The sequence below is a fragment of the Eublepharis macularius genome, chromosome 1 (assembly GCF_028583425.1).
Source record: "Eublepharis macularius isolate TG4126 chromosome 1, MPM_Emac_v1.0, whole genome shotgun sequence".
NCBI lineage: Eukaryota > Metazoa > Chordata > Lepidosauria > Squamata > Eublepharidae > Eublepharis > Eublepharis macularius.
In genome coordinates this window covers 184,280,838-184,300,270 of record NC_072790.1, presented here as the reverse complement: position 1 = coordinate 184,300,270, position 19,433 = coordinate 184,280,838, and the positions used below count along the sequence as shown (strand labels likewise).

The 19,433-nt window shown below is 43.2% G+C and overlaps 1 protein-coding gene across 2 annotated transcripts in view; it reads left to right on the top strand.

Moving 5' to 3' along the window:
• DISP1 (dispatched RND transporter family member 1) overlaps positions 1–19,433 on the top strand; it is a 197,898-nt gene that overhangs the window by 90,979 nt on the left and 87,486 nt on the right. For both annotated transcript variants that reach the window (XM_054983478.1, XM_054983487.1), the window contains exon 2: positions 1,239–1,777. In XM_054983478.1, the coding sequence (XP_054839453.1) occupies positions 1,266–1,777 (512 nt within the window). In that variant the 5' untranslated portion in view covers positions 1,239–1,265. The remainder of the gene's footprint in view (positions 1–1,238; positions 1,778–19,433) is intronic.

Sequence of the window (19,433 nt, the reverse complement as noted above, 5' to 3'; positions counted from 1 at the left end):
CAATTCATGTTATTACGTTATGACTTGATACTAGAGAACAGAGACTGGCAAGTCTCCACAAATGTCATCCTCTCACCCTGGGTGACTTGTTCTTGATCTCTGCAGTTGGTTTACTACTCTAATTGTAAATGTCAGATAATATGGACACATATCTTCTGTTTCCTGGAGAATGCTGATTAGCGCAATAACCAAATTTGTGCTTCTGGTTGACATTATTTACTTTTGTGTGGGGGAGAGTGAAGGACATTTGTAGGATAAAGTAAAAAGGGCAGGCTAAAACAAAAAGTATCACAGTTACAGGTAGTTAGAGGCTTCATTTAAGGTTATGTGTTTGATTATGTAAAAGCAAGAAATGTACTGTATACAGTTTCTAAAATAATAAAAATGATAAGGCGAATGTTTATATCCTATGCTATTGTATAAAGTCCTTGTTCAATTTTACAATATGGTTTTATGTTTATAGAAGTTAGTATGGAGTTCTGTTTAAAAAATAGCTAAATAACATAAAACAATTATTGAGATCAACTTTTTCATTTCCTATTGATTCAAACTTTTAAAATGACTTTGTCCTGAATCATCCCACTCTAAACTGTATGTGACCTTCAATGTGATTTTAAAATGTGTGTGTGCATAGAACATAATGATGCTTGAAATTGTAAAGAAGGATTGTAATACTTACACAACTGGAGAAAATTTTAACTAATACTATCTAAAGGTCCAGAAAGGATCCTATTCCTTATATCCACCATCAACATTGGGAAGTTCAACACCAACTTTACCTCGTTTTATATTTAGTTGGGCTTTGCAGTCATCTACAAGAGCTAAGTTTATACTGCCCTTATTGAGCAGGTTTTCTCATTCATATAATTTTCATTTGTTATATCTTTTGACTGTTAATTTTTTATGCAAATAGTAATAATAGATTTCACCCCTTTGTCACCAGTGCTGTATGTTTAATTCAAACAGGGGAGAGATGATAAAGATATATGTAGTAAAAGTTCGACCCATATAAAATCTATTTAAGGCCACATTTTTAAAAAAAATTGTGTGGACTCAGTAGTTTTAATGGACTGTGATATAAATCCTGCCTTGGAACCATAGATGTTCTCATAACTAGTAAATTACGTTTTGCCATTATTACCCAGATTTCTCTTTTTTTCAGTATATCACACTTTGAAAGAACTGTATCTTTTGAATATTATGTTTAATTTTCCTTTGTCTCTCCCCCACCCTTGAAGTATTGCAGGCCATCAGGACTCTGGAGTATGGCTACAATCAATGGAAACAATGATTTCGTGGTTCTGAGCAATGGCAACATTTCATCCAATGTCACTAGTCCTGATACCCTCGCAACCAGTGATTGCAATGCTGCAGTCCCAAACCTCCCATCTAACGAAACCACAAGAAGAAAAGTGAGTGAAAATGAGTGTCTTCAGCTTAATGGCATGTTAAAAGCATCATTTCTGACTGTAGATGATCAAAGAACTCCACAGGGGCTATCACAGTGTTGTCATTCTTGCCCATATCATCATCATCCACTAAATAACCATAGTAGTCAACAAGAATGTCTTTCACTGATGGGCAGTGCAGCACCATCTCCATTGACTTCCTGCTGCTTAAACCCTCATACCGAATATTCAGCATCTGCTTGTCAAAAACGTAAACCCCTATATCAGCCTGCCTGCTGTCTTCAGTCCTCCCCCTCTTTCTGCCTACATCATCAGTGGCCAGAACATTTTCAGCACCAGCCTGTGCCACAACATATCACCATTATAAGGTAAGTTGATTACATTTTATATAATGTCTAAACTGATATCAGTGTTACATGCATTTCACTTTGCTTCACAGTGCAGATAGAGATTTAAAACAAATTGTGATGAGCAAAATATTCTTCATCTGCAAATGTATGTAAACAGGTGGCTCAAGAGCTCATGCTGAGGTAAATGACATAAGTACAGAAGATCTGGTTGTTTTAAGTAATGTACAAAACTGCTAGTCTTACTAGTGGCTAATGAACTTGAAATATCTGCCAAATGAAGTACATGGATGAAATTGTATTTTAATTGTATTTTTAATATGTTGTTCTCCACCCTGATCCCGCTCACAGGGAGGGCGGAATACATATTTGAAATAAATAAATAAAATAAAAAATAAATAAGTGTTGCTGAGTGATATATGTATTTTTGAACTGTCCAGTGTGTATAGCCATGTGGAGACTTAGCTCTTGTGAAGACAAATAAAATTTGTAAGGTACATTGTTGGAATTGGTGGTAATGGGTAGAGATCCATTTGTTATAGAATATCTAATCTGATTATTTAATTTCGAACAAGACCATACATTGTTGGGGTAAGTGATTATATGCATTGATGAGGCACGTCTGGTAATCTTGGAAGTCCACAAATTTCTGTTTGGAAATACATGCATTGGTTCCACATTGTTCAGTGGAGCTTACTTTCAAGTAAATGTGCAGCACTGAACAAAGTATACTTTCCTTGCTATTTTACAAGCAGATGACATAAGCCTTTATATTAAATACTGAAATACACTGAAATCACTAGTGGCTTGAGTCTCAGCAAGCAAGGAGAACTATAAATAAGGTAAATAAATAGAATAGATTGAAAATCCTAACTATTCAGGTAGTATTAATGTGCTAGCTAACAAGATGTGTTCTCTGATCTTTTATATTCTCTAAACACCAGTTTTGGTATATTATATTATTAATTATGTTAATAATAAGGTCATAGAAGAGTATTGTTATGGGAATATGTGGTATCAGTCAGGCTTCTACCATCCCATACCTGATCCAAACCACCCTTTAGTTTTTAAACATTACTCTAAATTAAAAGATTATATTTTGTGACATAAATTGTAATAACTAATAACTTTTAAAATTTTTACATCAAATAGAGATATTTAGTGAACAGCCTGTTTATTTTTGTTTAGTGAAACATTTCTGTCCTACTTTTCATCTACAGAGCAGCTAATGAGAAATTCCTCAAGAACCAAAGTACAAATTAAAATCACATAAAACAATAAAAAAGTAGTCATGCTATTCAGAAAATAAAAATGGTAGCAGTAGTGCAGAGACTATTTGAAAGACTATTGGGAAAAAAGTCTTCCTATCTTGCTGCCTAAATGCTAACAAGGACTGAGTGAAGAGGACCTTCCTTGAAGAGTTTCAAATGTTTTTAATGTTATAAAGAATTTTATTTAAAGAAAATAAAGTAACTGCATAGTATAAAAAGTTATGCAGATTCTAAATTAGACATTAGATTAAAAGTTATACAGTTTCTTTTAAGAACTTAAGAATTTTATTAAAACAAAGAAACGGAAGTAAAGTAAGTGCATAATATAAAAGTTATACATATTCTAAATTAGAGTAAATTGAAAGTTATACAATCTTATACAACCAGTAAGCATATAAACAATATAGGTATAATAGCTTTGGGAGTAAAACAAGCAACACATTCAAATTTCCTTAAACCTAACTACATAACATTTCTCCTTCTCCCTCCCTCCCTCCCTCTAAGCTTCTGTGTCAATTAGTTTAGCCTAAGTAATCGAAGAAATCCTTCCATTTTTTCCAGAACTCGGTTTTGTAAGTTAGGTAGTCAGTTTGGCCATTGAAGCATATTCATAAATCTTATCTCCCTAACTCTGAAAGACCTGGACAGGCATCATTTTTCCATCTATCTGCAAATAAATCTCTTGCTGCTGTCACCATATAACAGAAGAGGTCTCCTTGTTCTTGTCTCACATTAGTTGGTAAAATATTTAACAGCATATAATGAATACATAAATCATTGATAGACAAAGAAGGAAACATAAAAACCTGGCAAGAAATCCAGGCCCAAGGCAAAAACATTCCTTGATTGACTTATCACCAAATAGTATCAAGATGTTCGGTACAGCCAGTCCTCCTCAATTTTTGTCATCTGGCAATACTTTGAGATTTATCCTTGGTTTCTTTCCTTTCCATATAAAATCATTTATTGCTTTCTACCATCTATTGAAAATATTTTGTTCAATGTAAATTGGGATAATTTGAAATAGGAAATTCAGTTTATTTCTTCCTAGCTGTGAAATGTTTAAATTATGCCATCTCTGCAAATCTTCAATAATTCCTGTCCATACTTTTTGATAATTATCTTTGTAAAGGTTCTCTTTGTGATAATACATTTATTCCTAAATATCTTATTGACTTTGTAGTTATGGTACAGTCGGTTATGCTTCCGATCTTTTCACATTCCTCTTTCATTGTCGAGAGTAACATTATCTTTTCTTCTTATTCAGTTTATATCCAGAACGCTGCCCAAATCTTAGTATTTGTTCCATTACATAAATCCGGGAGGTATGTGGATTTGTCACTGATATAACCACATCATCTGCGTAGCTTTTCATCTGATACATCTCCCCTCCTTTATTCCAGCAATTCTGCTATCTTGTCTGATTCTCACTGCCAAAACTTTAAGCACAATGATAAACAATAGTGGTGAGATTGGAAATCCTTGAAGTGTTCCTTTTGTTATTTCAGTCTTCTTTGTAAGTGAGCCTGTAACGATTTCAAGTAAATGTGTGCATGTGTCTTTAAATGCTTGGTTTGAGCTAGGTGAAGAGTGGGGGTGAGAGAGTGAGTGATATGATTGGTTGATGACTGAGAGTGTGGGCGGAGTGAATGCAGTTTTGAGACTGACAGGGCAGGGAGCAAAGTTTCAGTCAGAAGAAAGCAGGCTAGCTGTGTGCTGCCTGAGTATATTGAAGTATTTATGAGAGAAATATAACCTGTGTGGAACCTGAACTGAGCATGTTTGTGAAAGAACACTCAGTCAGGGAAAGAGAGGCCAGCTGTGTGCTGCCTGAACAGGTTTAATATTTCTGTGAATGAGAGTCAGAGAAAGAGAGGCTAGCTGTGTGCTGCCTGAGGAGTTTTAAGCATTTCTGTGAGACAAATATTGAGTTAGAGAAAGAGGCTAACTGTGTGTGAAGCCTTAGAAGAGATCTGTGTGAATGAGAGTAAATGAAGTAACTTTAAGAACTGAGAACTACGTTTATGAAACTGATACACTTCTTGACTAAATAAAAGTTTATTTTTGTTTTGTTATATCCCAGTGTAGCTGTCACATTGCTATATCCCATTCCTATCCTCAGGGCCACATAGAACCACGAAGGAGCCTGACGCTTAGGAACGTTACCAAAGGGAAAACTTAAATAAAATATCCTGGAATATAATATTCCTGGTGGCAGCAAACTACCCAGAGGGTGTTAAGGGAAAGATTAAAAGAAAAATCTTCTCAAAGAAAGTAAAGGTCATAACAGAGCCATTGACTAAAATTGCAGTTTGCTGTTTGGTATAAATACTCTGAATCCAATTCAGAAACTCATTCCCACAATTGATTCTTTGCAGTGCTTTCATAAGTAACTTCCAAGAAACGTTTCACAGTGTTGGTGCCCTGCCCCTTGCTGCAAAATTAGAGTGCTCCAAATGACTGATTTTGACCTGCATCCTAACAGTAGCATTCTGAACTGCTTGTAGTGTAGTGTAGGCTCTGAGGATAGACCAATCTACTTAGTCCTTCTTCTCCCTCTCACCCTCAAGTTTCAGTATTTCTGAGTTACCCAGCCAGGTAATGGCCTGTTCAGTTAAATGAGCTAATGTTAATTTTCCTCCTGCTCTTACTGTCCTGTTGCTCTGTGCATATGGATATGGCAGTGTGTAACTTGAGACAGACCCGTGGTTGCATGGAGGCCATGAAATTATGAGCCACACTCAGCTAGATGGCCTTGGCATTGCTAGTGAAGCCCACCAGTACAATCTGTCAGGAAGTCCTCAACACCATCAGTAATTATTTTGTGTGTGTGTGTGTCTTTAAATGCCTGGTGTGGTACAGATGAAGAGTGAGGTGAAAGAGAGATGAGTGAATGAGATGATTGGTTGATAACTGAAAGTGTGGGCAGAGTGAACTGCAGTTTTTAGTTACTGAGTGGAGAGAAAAGATTCATTCTGCTTTCTGGTTTAGACAGGCAAGCTGTGTGCAGCCTGAGGGTGTCTGAGAGAAATGTTGATTCTGGTTCAGACAGGCAAACTGTGTGTGCACCTGAGAGAAAGTCTATGTATATTTGAGTGAGTGATTGAGCTATCTGAAGCAGGCAAACTGTGTGCGCGCCTGAGAGAGAAAGTTTAGGTATATCTGTGTGACTGAGCCTATGTAAAGAAACTTTAAGAACTGAGAATTTTCTTGGAAACCATCAAGATTAAGGAATAGTGTGAAACTGATAACACTTCTTGTAAAAGTAAGAGTTTATTTTGGGTTTTTTCCCATCCCAGAGTATATGTTATTCCTATATCCTGTTCCCTTCCTCAGGGCCACATGGTCCCACGAAGGAGCCTGACACTTGGGCACGTTATTAAAAGGGAAATTTAAATTAATTATTTTGGAATATAATTACTGGTGGCAGCAATCTACCCAGAGGGTGTACCCAGCAGGTTAAAAGCAAAATCTAATTGAAAAATAAAGAGGGTTGTAACACCATCCTTAAGACCAACTTCTCCAGCTCAGTTAAGAAGACTGCTGTGTAATTGGGTGAACAGTAGAGGTGGGTATGAACTGGTAAAAAAAGCAAACTTTGAGATTCATGGTTCGGCCCATTTGACAAAACGTGAACCACGAATTTTCACGAACTTTTCCGTTTCATGAATCAATTCATTTGGTTTGTGGTTTATCAGATCCCAGGGCCCTAGAACAGCCTCCTTCATACTCAGAGATCCTATACTTGCAGGGAGTCTTCAAAAGGCTCTCCTCCAGCCACTCTCCCAAGTTTTGCAAAGATCGCAATACAGATCTTGAAGTTACAGACCCCCAAAGCTGGCGCCCCCAGGAAAGTCCCATTGGATATAATTGGAGCCACCAGTGGCTCCATTCGAAGGCATTGCAGGCAGCACCAAAAAGTTACAGGAAGGACTTACAGAATCTTCAACTGACAACGGAACAATGGACCGCAGACGTGGGTTTTGTCGGTGGCCGCCCCCTCTTCACAGGCCCGGGAGGTGGGCTACAGTCCGCACCACCTCCCCTCCATTTCCCGGGGTGCCACGGCCTCGGCAGCTGGGGTGGCCCGCAGCACTCCCTTGTGCCCCAACAGGTGGCCAGCACATCTGACAGATGAGTTTTGTCCATGGCTCCTCCCTACGATTGGGGAGGGTAAGACTAAGTTCCCTGGATGGGGATAGCAGAGTAATGCAGTGGATTGATGCCCATCCCTCGTGTTGAGGAGCGGTGGCCGCTGAAACCACCCACCTGCCAGACATGGTGGTGCTGGTGGATGCCCTCCCCCAGGTCGAGGAGGGAGAGACTACGTCCCCCGGAAGGGGACAGCATCACATCATATTGATGCCCATCCCTCACATTGAGAAGTGGAGGCCGCTGACAAAACCCACCAGTCAGATGTGGCGGTGCTGGCAGATGCCCCCCTGGGTTGGGGAAGGAGAGACTAAGTCCCCTGGATTGGGACAGCAGAGTAGTGGATAGGTGCCCGCCCCTCATGCTGAGGAGCGGTGGCCAACAAAACCACTCATAGACCTGGCAGCGCTGGCAGATATCCTCCACAACCACCCAGGAGGGACAGGGTGCACAAAATAAGACCTTTTCCTGCCTCTCATCTGCAAAACCCACCAGCCAGACGTGATGGCAACGACAGATGCTCTCTTCCGGGTTGGGGATGGAGAGACTAAGTCCCGCAGATAGAGACAGCATGGCAGCATGGCTGAACTGATGCCTGTCTCTCATACTGAGGAGCAGAGGCCACCGACAAAACCCACCAGCCGGACGTGGCAGCACTGGCAGGTGCCCTCCCCCAGGTAGGGGAGGGAGAGACTAAGTCCCCCACATGAGGACAGCAGGGCAGTACGGCTGAACTGATGCCCACCCCTCATGCTGAGGAGCAGAGGCTGCTGATAAAACCTACCAGCTGGATGTGGCAGTGCCAGCATTTGCCCTTCCCCGTGTTGGGGAGGGAGAGACTAAGTCCCCCAGTTGGGGACAGCAGAACAACACAGTGGATAGGTGCCCGCCCCTCATGTTGAGAAGCAGTAGCCAACAAAACCACCCATGGATCTGGCGGTGCTGGCAGCTGCCCTCCCCCAGGTCGGGGAGGGAGAGACTAAGTCCCTGGATGGGGACAGCTAAGCAACACAGTGGTTAGGTGCCCACCCCTCATGTTGAGGAGCGGTGGCCAACAAAACCACCCATGGATCTGGCGGCGCTGCCAGATGCCCTCCACACCCACCCAGGTGGGACAGGGTGCACAAAATAAGACCCTTACTCGCCTCCCATCTGCAAAACCCACCAACTGGATGGGGCAGTGCTGGCAGATGCCCTGCCCCAGAGGTCGAGAAGGGAGAGACTAAATTCCCCAGATGGGGACAGCAGGACAGCACTGCGGATTGATGCCATTACTTTAAGGGGGCCCATTACCTACCCCAGCACATGATAGAGACATAATAAGGCCCTCCCACTGAGGAGTGGTGGCTGCTAGCACTGACAAAACCCACCTACCGGACCATGGTGGTACTGGCGGATGCCCTCCACACCCACCCAGGAGGGACAGGGTGCACTAAATAAGACCCTTGCCCTCCTCCTATCAGCAAAACTCACCTGTTGAATGTGACGGCAGGGACGGGTGCCCTCCCCCAGGTCGGGGAGGGAGAGACTAATTCCCCCAGAACCGGAAAGGGTCACAGCCCCTACACACCATGACATTGCAGGAACGGCACCGTGCTGCACAGGGGTCTTTGGGAAGTGCTGCACACACAGTGCTGCACACAAGAATAATTGGGAAACAAACGAAACAAGAAGAGTTTGAGCCCTCAAAAGAGGAACCCAGAAAGCTTGGTCCCAGAGCCACACAGTGACCCTGAGACTGCGGTTGGGGGGGAGAGCCTCTAAACACCACAGAGACACCTGCCCAGGCGGGACAGGTGCTCTAAATAAAAGTAAAATGCACAAAATAGGTGCACAAAGTGAGATACACCAAAGAAGTGCACAGTAAGAGAGAGAGAGCAAACAGAAGATTGAGGCTCTCAGGCAAGGAACCCACAGGGAAAAGTCCCAAAATCAAAGGAAACAACAAGAGTCTGAGCCCTCAAAAGAGCAGAGAGAGAATTGAGAAGAAACAAAGACAAGCAAAGAAAAAATAAAGGAGGCCTCAGTCAAGCTAGGCCTCTGAGCCAGGCAAAGGCCTGAGATTAGGGTGCAGTGGGGTGGAGGGGGAAAAGGCACCCTCACCCAAAGACCTTCCCAGAAAGGACAAGTGAGGAAAATAAGAAAGAGGCTTTTCAGTCTCTTTTGAAGCAGCAGCAAATCCAGCAAAAAGCTCCCAACTCCACACTCTCACTCCAAATCCCAGCAACAGCTTCTCCCTCTCTCTCTGTCTACTGGAACTGAAAGCATGAGGCAGAGAGAGATGCCTTATATAAGAAATACTCACATAGAGCAGAACAGGAGCTCTCTGGTTGGCAGACAGACCTGCCAAAAGGATTTTGAGGAGTGAGATTGGTGTTCCCATGGCTAAATCAAATCAAATCAAATCAAATTTATTATTATGGTCCTAGACCAGCAAAAGAATTACAGGAATGATCAATGTTACAGAGATAAACTAGAGAATTCTGATTAAAAGATACCTCAGTAACATAATAGATTACATTTCCTTAAAATATTTAAAATGTTTAAAATATTTAAAATATTTAAAAATGCTTAAAATTTAAATTTCAGCATATCATAAAACCCAGGTACCCTAAAACCATAGTACAAAACTGTCTTTAGTTGGTAGTATACGAGCTCCTGTTCTTTATTGCCATCCAACCAAACTTAGCAACCTTATGTATTATGTCCTGGGATCTATCCTAGAGCATTTTTGAAAGTAGAAAAGCTCTTTGTCTACCTGGATGGGCAGAAAGTATAGGCCTTATATAAGGCCTATGTATTTTGCAGTCGAAGATGACATGTTCTAGCGATTCTATTTTCCCATCACCATAGGGACACAGGCGTTCTTCCAGAGGCGTTCTTTTGTATCTGCCTTCCAGTACAGCTGATGGGAGAGCGTCCCAACGCATTAACGTAAAGGTTCTCCTGTGTTTGTGATTGGCAAGGTTGAAAAGATAAGGCATAGGGGTTAGCCTAACCATGGGGTCAGGATCAAACAGTAACACCTTGAAACTGTTCAAGTCGTGTTGTCTCTCGACCTCTATTATTCTCTGCTTAATGGCCTTTTTGGCTTGATTATAACCCATACTGAGCAATAATTGCTGTGATAAGCCATAGGAGGCTAGTTTACTATCTATCTTGCTGGCCCAAGATGGTGTACAATGATCAGTTAACATTAAATTTACAAATCCTTTAGGGAAGAAAGTTAACTTTAACCAATGAAGAATTGCTGCAATCCATAATCTGGCTTCTACTGTTATCAGGCCTGAGTCTAGTTGGACTGCAGCATTTGTAGTACAAGGGGGGACCTGAAAAATACCTCTCAGAAATTTTGATTGTGTTATTTCCATCGGGGTACAGTTGGATTTAATACTAAGCAGAGCTCCATACATTAATTGGGCTAATGATTTTGCAGAGAATAACCTGAGCGCAGCTGTCAGGTATCTGCCTCCCTTGGTCCAAAAGAATTTTTGAATTGCTCCGGCAGACTTTTGAGCACTCAAGGCAACATGGGCAATATGTGCATTGGACGACCCAGTTGCTTGGAAGACCACACCCAGATACTTAAAGCATCGCACTTGCTCTATGCGGACTGAGTTCAGGTTCCATGAATAAGTTCTGGGTCTCTGGGCAAAGACCCATGGCTATGGAAGGCCCATCTCCTCAGTTGCCTAGGGGATTAATCCCCCTGCCCCTTGCTGTAAAGGGCAAAATTAGAGCTCTCTAGTTGGCAGGGAGAGCTGCCTATCAGGGTTTTGAGGGCTGAGATTGGGGCTTCCGGGGCAACAAAAGGTCTGCAGCCTTTCCTGACTTCCATTGCCTAGGGAATTGGTGCCAGCCTGTCTGGCATCACAAATCATACGAATCGGCAAAAAAGTCATGGATTTCATGAAAAACGCAGCCCCACAAATTGCATTTTCCCAAATCACGAATCGGCTTGATTCATCACGAAATTTGAGTCATAGTTGTATTCGTGCCCATGTCTAGTGAACAGTGTGCCAGCTGGATTCCTGTTCGGAGACCCCAACACCAGATGCATATCCTTGAAACTCATGAACTGCTGAAGATAATAACTTTATCAAAGAATACTAATATGTGAAATAGAATATGTGAAATAGAATACTTGATATGTGAAATGTGTTAATCACGTCATATCACGTAGTTTGTCTGAAAACAAAGAAAAAATGACTGTGATGAAAAGTTAATTAGCAGTTGCTCAACAAATACTCTTGGTATAGCCACAATACTAAAATGTAAGATTGTTCTAAGAATCAGTAGTTGCAGCTGAGCTAACTTAGCCTCTCTCATTTACAGAATTGATTTGTATTATGTCATATGCCTGCAGCTGAGTAAAACTAAATGCAATTAGATCAGCATTTGTAAGGCTAATCTCTTTAGGAATGTTTATATTTTAACTGAGGTTTAGTAGCAGATGGGCTTCAATAAAATTCTTTGAAAATTATGTATAGTTAATAATTTTGTGAGAGCCCATGTTGAACATGAATTTTGTATAGTACCAAGTCATGATTTAGTGGTGTTGATCTAGCCCAATTTGCCCCATATTTCCTCTGCTCTTGCCAGTGGTGGTTATTATCCACACAGTCTGGACCTGTGGATAATAACCATCATTGTGGGGGAGAGAATAAGTGTCAATCTGTGCATAGCACATAGGGCAGCCTGGGAAGATCATAGTCAGGATGGCATTCAGGAAATGTTTATATGTGTGGGGGACCATTTCCTATCTCCTGAACTGTTATTGTGGACATTTGTAGGGTGTGCTTAGCAGGAGAGAAGATCTGTAGCTGAAGGAAGTGTAAGGCAATCTGAAGCACATAGAGGCAGATGTTAAGCTTGAACCATGCAAGACTGGAATGTAGTTCAAAAAACCCCATTTGTGTCAGTGAAACAGTCATAGCTGGAAGTCATCCAGTGCTGTACATGTTACAACACAAAAATATTCAATGCAGGTGCCGTCCCATTTTTTGTAAGGCACATTAATTAAATTTAGTTCATAATCAAACCAGCTTTCATTACTGTTCTTTAACTGCATATGCCCACATAGTTAACTTTCATTGGAAACTGGAAGAAAGTGGTACTGTTACAAGGGAAGGAACACAGTACCAAATTCAGCTAGAATTTGACACTTGGCAAGTTATCAAATAAACAACACAGCAGGTTGAATCATGTTTTTCAACCATGTGGAGCTTAACATTTTTCAGTGACCTAACATTAAAAAAATGAGGCATTAATTCTTATTGTAAATTTGTTTTAGAAAGTTATGCTCTGTGTTTCATTGTAATGAGTTTGGTACTGTTTGCAGATTCGTTATCTGTCACTCTAACTTGTTTTTTGCTTTATGTTGTTTTGGAGTTGAAGGGGGAAAGTGTGAGTCTGAATAACAGATTTTATTTACAACTTGTAAAACAATTTTGCATATCTCCTTTTAAATCAGCATAATTACATCCTGATCTTTTTTCCACATGTGTGAACAGTATCAATGCTATATTATTCATACTACCAGTATAACTACTCAAAGTATTGTTCATCTGCGGTCTTCCTGTGCAGTCCCACATGGGACTGCGCACGCGCAGGCCTGCCGACTTCGGAGATTTTTCAAAGCTCAAAACACTAGGGGGCGCCCTTGCCTCTCAGCGCGCATGTGTGGCCGTCTTTCCCGCCGAAAACGGCTCCCAAGAGGCGGGGCGTGCCCGACGTACCCTCAGTTCCTCTTTTGCTGCCAACTTGAGAGGTTCTAGCTCGTCCATTATCCAGTGTTATTCAGCGAAACTGTAAGAATGTCTGAAAAAGCTTTAAGAAGTGCGTGTCTTGCAGTCGCAAGATGACGAAGTCTGATGGGCATTCTAATTGTCTATATTGCTTGGGGGAGACCCATAATACACAAGCTTGTAGACACTGCCGTAGGTGTACCCTGAAAGCCAGAGCCGAGCGCGCAGGTCGGCTTCAGGCCTACTTACGGCAGCGTGCCATAGCAGCTACTGATCCAGTCCCGCCCAAACCTTCGACATGGGGTTCATCTAAACCAACAGATCCGTCGGATCCAAAGAAGAACACCCGACCGCTGCCATCTGTGTCGGTTTGCAGCGCTTCGGAACCGATGGCTTCAATGTCGGATCCGACGCTGTTGGAACCCAGACCTAAGGCCCCGTCGGAACTGCCTACCGTACGCTCTCACTTGAGTTGTGAAGGTTCCTTGACTCCGAGGACATCGGAACCGAGGACTCCTCGAAGCGGAAAGGGTTCAGACCAACGGAACCACCGCAGCGAGCCCGGTATTCCAGAGTCTTCGGATCCAGCCAGTTCTCAGGTAGCTTCGGGCTCCGACCTAAGTAAAAAGAAGAAGAAAAAGCATCACTCTTCTAAACGCGACAAACAGGCCCTGGAAGCCGTGATAACCCCGCAACGACCAGCAGACCATCAGGCTACAGGGGACTCCGAACCACCGAGGAAGAAGCGCTGTGGTTCCGATGACCATTGATCTCGGGGAAGTACTCCCCATTTGAAGGGTCCTAATGAGGAGGAGGTACCTGTACTTGACAAGCCCCCTACACCTTCGGGGGGATCCAGGTCACCCCCTCAGAAGTCATGGTCCTCCCGCTCCTCTCGAGGTGAAAGAGGCCGCTTGAGGGAAAGGAGAGGCTCCCGTCAGGATCGTGAAAGTCCTTATTTTGGTTCTTGTTTGAGATCTCCACCGCGTCAACATTACAGGGAGGATTCCTATTACTCCGAGCTCGAGTTTCGGGACCGTTCGAAATCGTCCTCCCTGCGGGCTTATTCCTACCCGGGCTCCAGGAGGACCCCTAGACTTTCTGACTCTGAACAAGACAACAGTGTCCGCTTTGACTGACCTTATGACTCTCCTCCGTCTGACTCCCCAGATGGGACTCTTGGACCTTCAGAGGAAGCGTCCCCGACGGATGATTTTCGTGCGTATAATGAGCTTCTTCAGAGAATAGCGAAAGCACTTGAGTTGGAAGTGGCTTCTACGGAACCACGCTCGAACGCTAAGATTCTGAGGTACATTTATTCTGGTTCGACCCCAGCACTTGCGTTTCCTATGATTGAGGGTTTTGTTGAGCTCCTCACGGGGCTGAATTTGAAGCCCGCTTCCACACCTGCAACCAACAAAAGAGTGGAGAACTTATATCGGGTCAAAGATGATCTATGCCCGTTTTTGTCTTTACACCCTCCTCCATCATCTCTGGTAACAGAGGATATGCAAACTAGACCTAAACAGGGATCGCTTTCGGTTCCGTCGGACAAGAAAAGCAGGAAAATAGATTCGATGGGCAGGAAGGTTTATACATCTTCAGCCTTCGCCATTAAAATTGCTAATTATGCAGCCATGATGGCTGCCTACCAGTTATTGTTATGGAACAAGGTAGCTACCTTCGTCCCGCATTTGCGAGAGGACCAAAGGATTTTCCTTCGGGTGATCCAAGAAGAGGCAGTTCGTTTATCTCGCCGTCAGATCAGTGTGGCCAGAAATATGGCAGATACTTCGGCGAGAGCCTTACTTTCTGCACTTGTTATCCGTAGATTTGCTTGGTTGAGGTCGACCGCTTTGCCTGTGGAGACAAGAAATAGAGTGGAGGACCTTCCGTTTGAAGGACATACACTCTTCTCGGATAAGACCGATGAATATTTATCTAAGAAGCGCAAGGATAGGCTTACAGCCCGCTCTTACGGAGTAGTGCCTCAACACCAGACTTACAACAGATCTCAATACAGGCCCTTTAATAGAGGCCGCTCGCAGCGTTTTCACCCCTACCCACGGGTATGGCTACCATTCTCAACGACGTTATCAGAGCCCTCAAATGTCTTTCTCTCAGAGGAGGCTGGGCCAAAGGAATAAATAGGGAGGCCATCAACAACAGGCTAAAGAACCAGCTCATGCTCAGAAGCAATTCTGACTATTACAGGGACCTGACCCTCTGTTTGGAGTCAGGCTAGCTCCCTTTTTTTCTGAATGGTGTTGTATTTGTTCTGGTTCTTGGGTGTTACAAATCGTTAAACATGGTTATAAAGTTGACTTTTCACAATGGCCTGGCCTCCAATTGCCTACTTTCTCCCCCCAGAGTACTCAACCAGGGGTGGTATCTGAATTAGCGGCCCTTTTGGATAAGGGTGCGATTGAAGAAGTGTCAGATAATCCCTCCCTTAGGGGTTTTTATTCCAATCTATTCATGGCAGAAAAGAAGGATGGGGGTCTCCAACCTATTTTAGACCTTCGGGGTTTGAATGCGTTTATTCAGACCCGTAAATTTAAGATGACCACTTTGCAGACGGTCTTGACTCTGGTACGTTATCAATCTTGGTTTGGTGTTTTAGATTTGAAAGATGCTTACTTTCATATTTCTATCTTCCCGGACCATAAGAAATTTCTGCGTTTTACATACGGTACTCGCATTTTTCAGGATCATCCACTGCCCCTCGGGTCTTCACCAAATGTGTGGCGGTAGTCATTGCCTACCTAAGGTTGCAAGGTTGTTGTATTTTCCCGTACCTTGACGATTGGCTCATAGTGGGACATTCAGCTGCAGATGTGGAGAAACAAATTTCCATCACTTTGTCCACTTGTTTATGCCTGGGATTGTTTGTCAATGAAAAAAAGTCTTAAGTTGGTTCCCTCTAGGATCACACAATTCATAGGGGCGGTGATAGATGGCATACAGGATTCTGGTTTCTTGCCCCAGGACAGAGCCAATAAGATTAAACTTTTGGTGAGAAAGTTTAAAAGGTGCAGATTTCAACCCGCTAGGTTGATTCAAGTGTTACTAGGGTATATGGCATCGACGACTGCTGTCATTCCCCTAGCGCGACTTAAAATGTGCCCTTTTCAACTCTGGTTTGTTTCTGTATACCACCCAGAAAGGGATTCTCAGAACAAGAAGTTTAGTATCTCTCGTAAGGTGCTTCTGTCTCTACACTGGTGGTTGGTTGAGTCTAACCTGTTTGCAGGAGTGAGGTTTGGATGTAGGCAACCGGAAGTGTCGATTATTACAGATGCCTCCTCTCTGGGAGGGGGTGCCCATTGTAATGGGTCTTATGCTCACGAGATGTGGGATGACTCAGAATGTACTGAACACATTAATATTTTGGAACTACGGGTGATTCTCTGTGCCTTAGTTTCTTTCTCTGATATTGTTCAGAATAAGGTGGTCCAGATCCTAACAGATAACACTGCCACCATGTTCTATTTAAATAAACAAGGGGGTACAGCTTCTGCCCAACTATGTATTGAAGCTATGAGGATCTGGGATTGGGCAATTGACCATTCAGTATGGCTATTAGCGGTCCATATCCCAGGGGTGGACAACACGGTTGCTGATCGCCTTAGCAGGCTACAGGGTGATAATCATGAATGGTCTCTTCAAGATGTGTATTTACATCCTGTCTTTTCAGACTGGGGCTTTCCCGACTTAGACCTCTTTGCTTCAGAGGAGAACCACAAGACTCCCCGGTATTGTTCAAGAGGAGGAGTCAGCCTAGAGTCTCTTAGGGACACCTTCCAGCTAAAGTGGTCCGACCACTTCTACTATCTGTTTCCTCCGTTCCCTCTCCTAACCAGAGTCATCTGCAAGATTCTAATGGACAAAACAGTGGCCATCCTTGTGGCCCCATTCTGGCCAAGACAGCCTTGGTTTCATGTGCTCATGAGACTACACGTGAGGAGGTATCAGTTCCCACCTCAGCCGGACCTGTTATCATGGAAGGGGGTGTTTCACCACAATGTGAACGAACTCAGACTGACGGCTTGGCTGATCCTCCCGGACGGGGTTTCTCTGAAGGAGTAATGCATGTTCTAGAAAATGTTAGGTGGTTGTCCACTCAACAATCATATACTCTGAAATGGAATAGGTTTACTCTATGGTGTCGAGGACGGGGTTTGGATCCATTTGCCTTCCCGCTTTCTACAGTTCTGGACTTCCTTTGGGAACTTAAACAGACAGGGTTGTCTAACTCGTCCATTAAGGTTTATATGGCAGCTATCTCTGCCTTTCATCCCCCGGTGGATAGAAGAACTGTTTTTTCTCACTATACGTCCAAGTTATTTTTGAAGGGGTTGAATAACTTATTCCGTCAGGTGAGGGCAGTGGTTCCTTAGTGGTCTCTGCCACTGGTCTTGACCAGGCTCATGTCTAGACCTTTCAAACCCTTGGCCACATGCCCCCTACGCTTCCTGTCCTTTAAGGTAGCGTTTCTAGTGGCAGTTACTTTGGCTAGGAAGGTTGGGGAGCTGGCAGCGTTATCCTCTGAGCCCCCTTATCTGAAGATTCACTTGGAAAAGATTGTTCTTAGAACTAAGGTAGATTTCTTACCTAAAGTAGTGTCAAAGTTCCATATGTCTCAGGAAATTTCACTACCAGTGTTTTTTAAAGGACACACTTCTGAGGCAGACAGGGCCCTTCACACTTTGGATGTACGTAGGGCTCTGCTTTTTTACTTAGACCGGGTTAAGGATTTTAGGATAGATTCTAATTTGTTTTATGTTTTGCAGGCCCAAAGAAGGGTCATAAGGCCAGTTCTCAAACGTTAGCTCGTTGGGTTGTTCAAACTATTTTGTTATGTTACAAGTCTATGAACTTACCTCGTCCTTTGGAGGTGCATGCTCATTCCACCAGATCTCAAGCGACGTCAGCAGCTCTCATGAGAGGCATTCCACTGCAGGACATCTGTAGAGCAGCTACATGGGACTCCGCTGACATGTTTGTCAGGCACTACGCCCTGGACGTCCTAGACAGGAAGGAAACGACAGTGGGCACTGCAGTCCTACAATCAATCTTCCTGTGACAGCTGTTTATCACCTCCACCCAGGTATTTAAGCTTTTTAATCTCCCATGTGGGACTGCACAGGAAGACCGCAGATGAAAAACAGTGTTTCTTACCTGTAACTGTTGTTCATCTAGGTCTTCCGTGCAGGCACACATACCCTCCCTCTTTCCCCGCTGAATCTCTTAGTACTTACCTTGTAGTGCGGCTGCAAAAGAGGACTGAGGGTACGTCGGGCGCGCCCCGCCTCTTGCGAGCCGTTTTCGGTGGGAAAGATGGCTGCGCATGCGTGCTGAGAGGTGAGGGCGCCCCCTAGTGTTTTGAGCTTTGAAAAATCTCCAAAGTCGGCAGGCCTGCGCATGCGCCGTCCCATGTGTGCCTGCACGGAAGACCTAGATGAACAACAGTTACAGGTAAGAAACACTGTTTTTTCCCTTTAGAGGCCATAAGAATTTTAATGGGGGAGGGGGTCAAGCTTCCTTGGTACAGGGCATAGCATTGCCATATCCGGTTCTAAAATGTTGGTTATCTCTGTCATCTGTTAACACTGCTCTAACAGGGGAGGTTAAACAGCTGTTTTTATCAGTGTGAAAATTCTAAATACTGGTGCAGGCCAGTGCTAGTTCACACATACATGTTTGTCATTTGCTGACTACATCAAATGATAACGAGCCATAACATGTATTATGCCATAAATAGTACTTTTAGATCACCTTAAACACAGTACTTTCTGATGGAGTCAACCAGTTTCACCTGCCAGTGATAATGCATATATGTGTGAACCAGCACTGACATGGGGAGAAGCTGTTGGTAGTACATGTTACGCTGCTGTGGTTGAAACATATCTGTGTTCTTGTGTGTGTGTGTAGTGTGTGCTAACCATGCTGTTGGCATGAAATATAATACAGTACAGGCTTTGTTATCTGCCCTTCATGGGGATGGGCATTGCCAGTTAATCAAATATGCTGCTTTCTTAAGCTTTACACCATGCACATTTGTTTTGAGGCTTCCAGCCATGGTACCACACATCTCCTGATGTCCCAAGTGCCTCTTGCATAACTTTGCTCTTTCAGTGCCTTGCAGTCTTGGCTGCTGGCTTGACTCCCCTCCTCCAACTCTGCCCCCCTTATGACCTGAATGTGCAGCTTCACTTTTCCATCTGCCACTGCGGTTCACTGTCTCTTCTCCCCAGCCAATAACCTCATAGCCATTCCAGTGAGTTTTTCCAGATAACAAAGCTTGTACTGTAATCACAAAAGAATGTACAGGAGAGGTAAACTGTTGAAAAGAAAATGAAAGTTGTTTGTGACAAATATAATGGTGATGACTCTCTATGTAAAAGTTCCAGCAGTTTTACAAAGCAAATTCATTTTGCACATTGGCTCCTGGGCTCCAAGTGTGTGTATGTGTAGAGTTTTTGTTGTTGTTTTACTATAGCCATA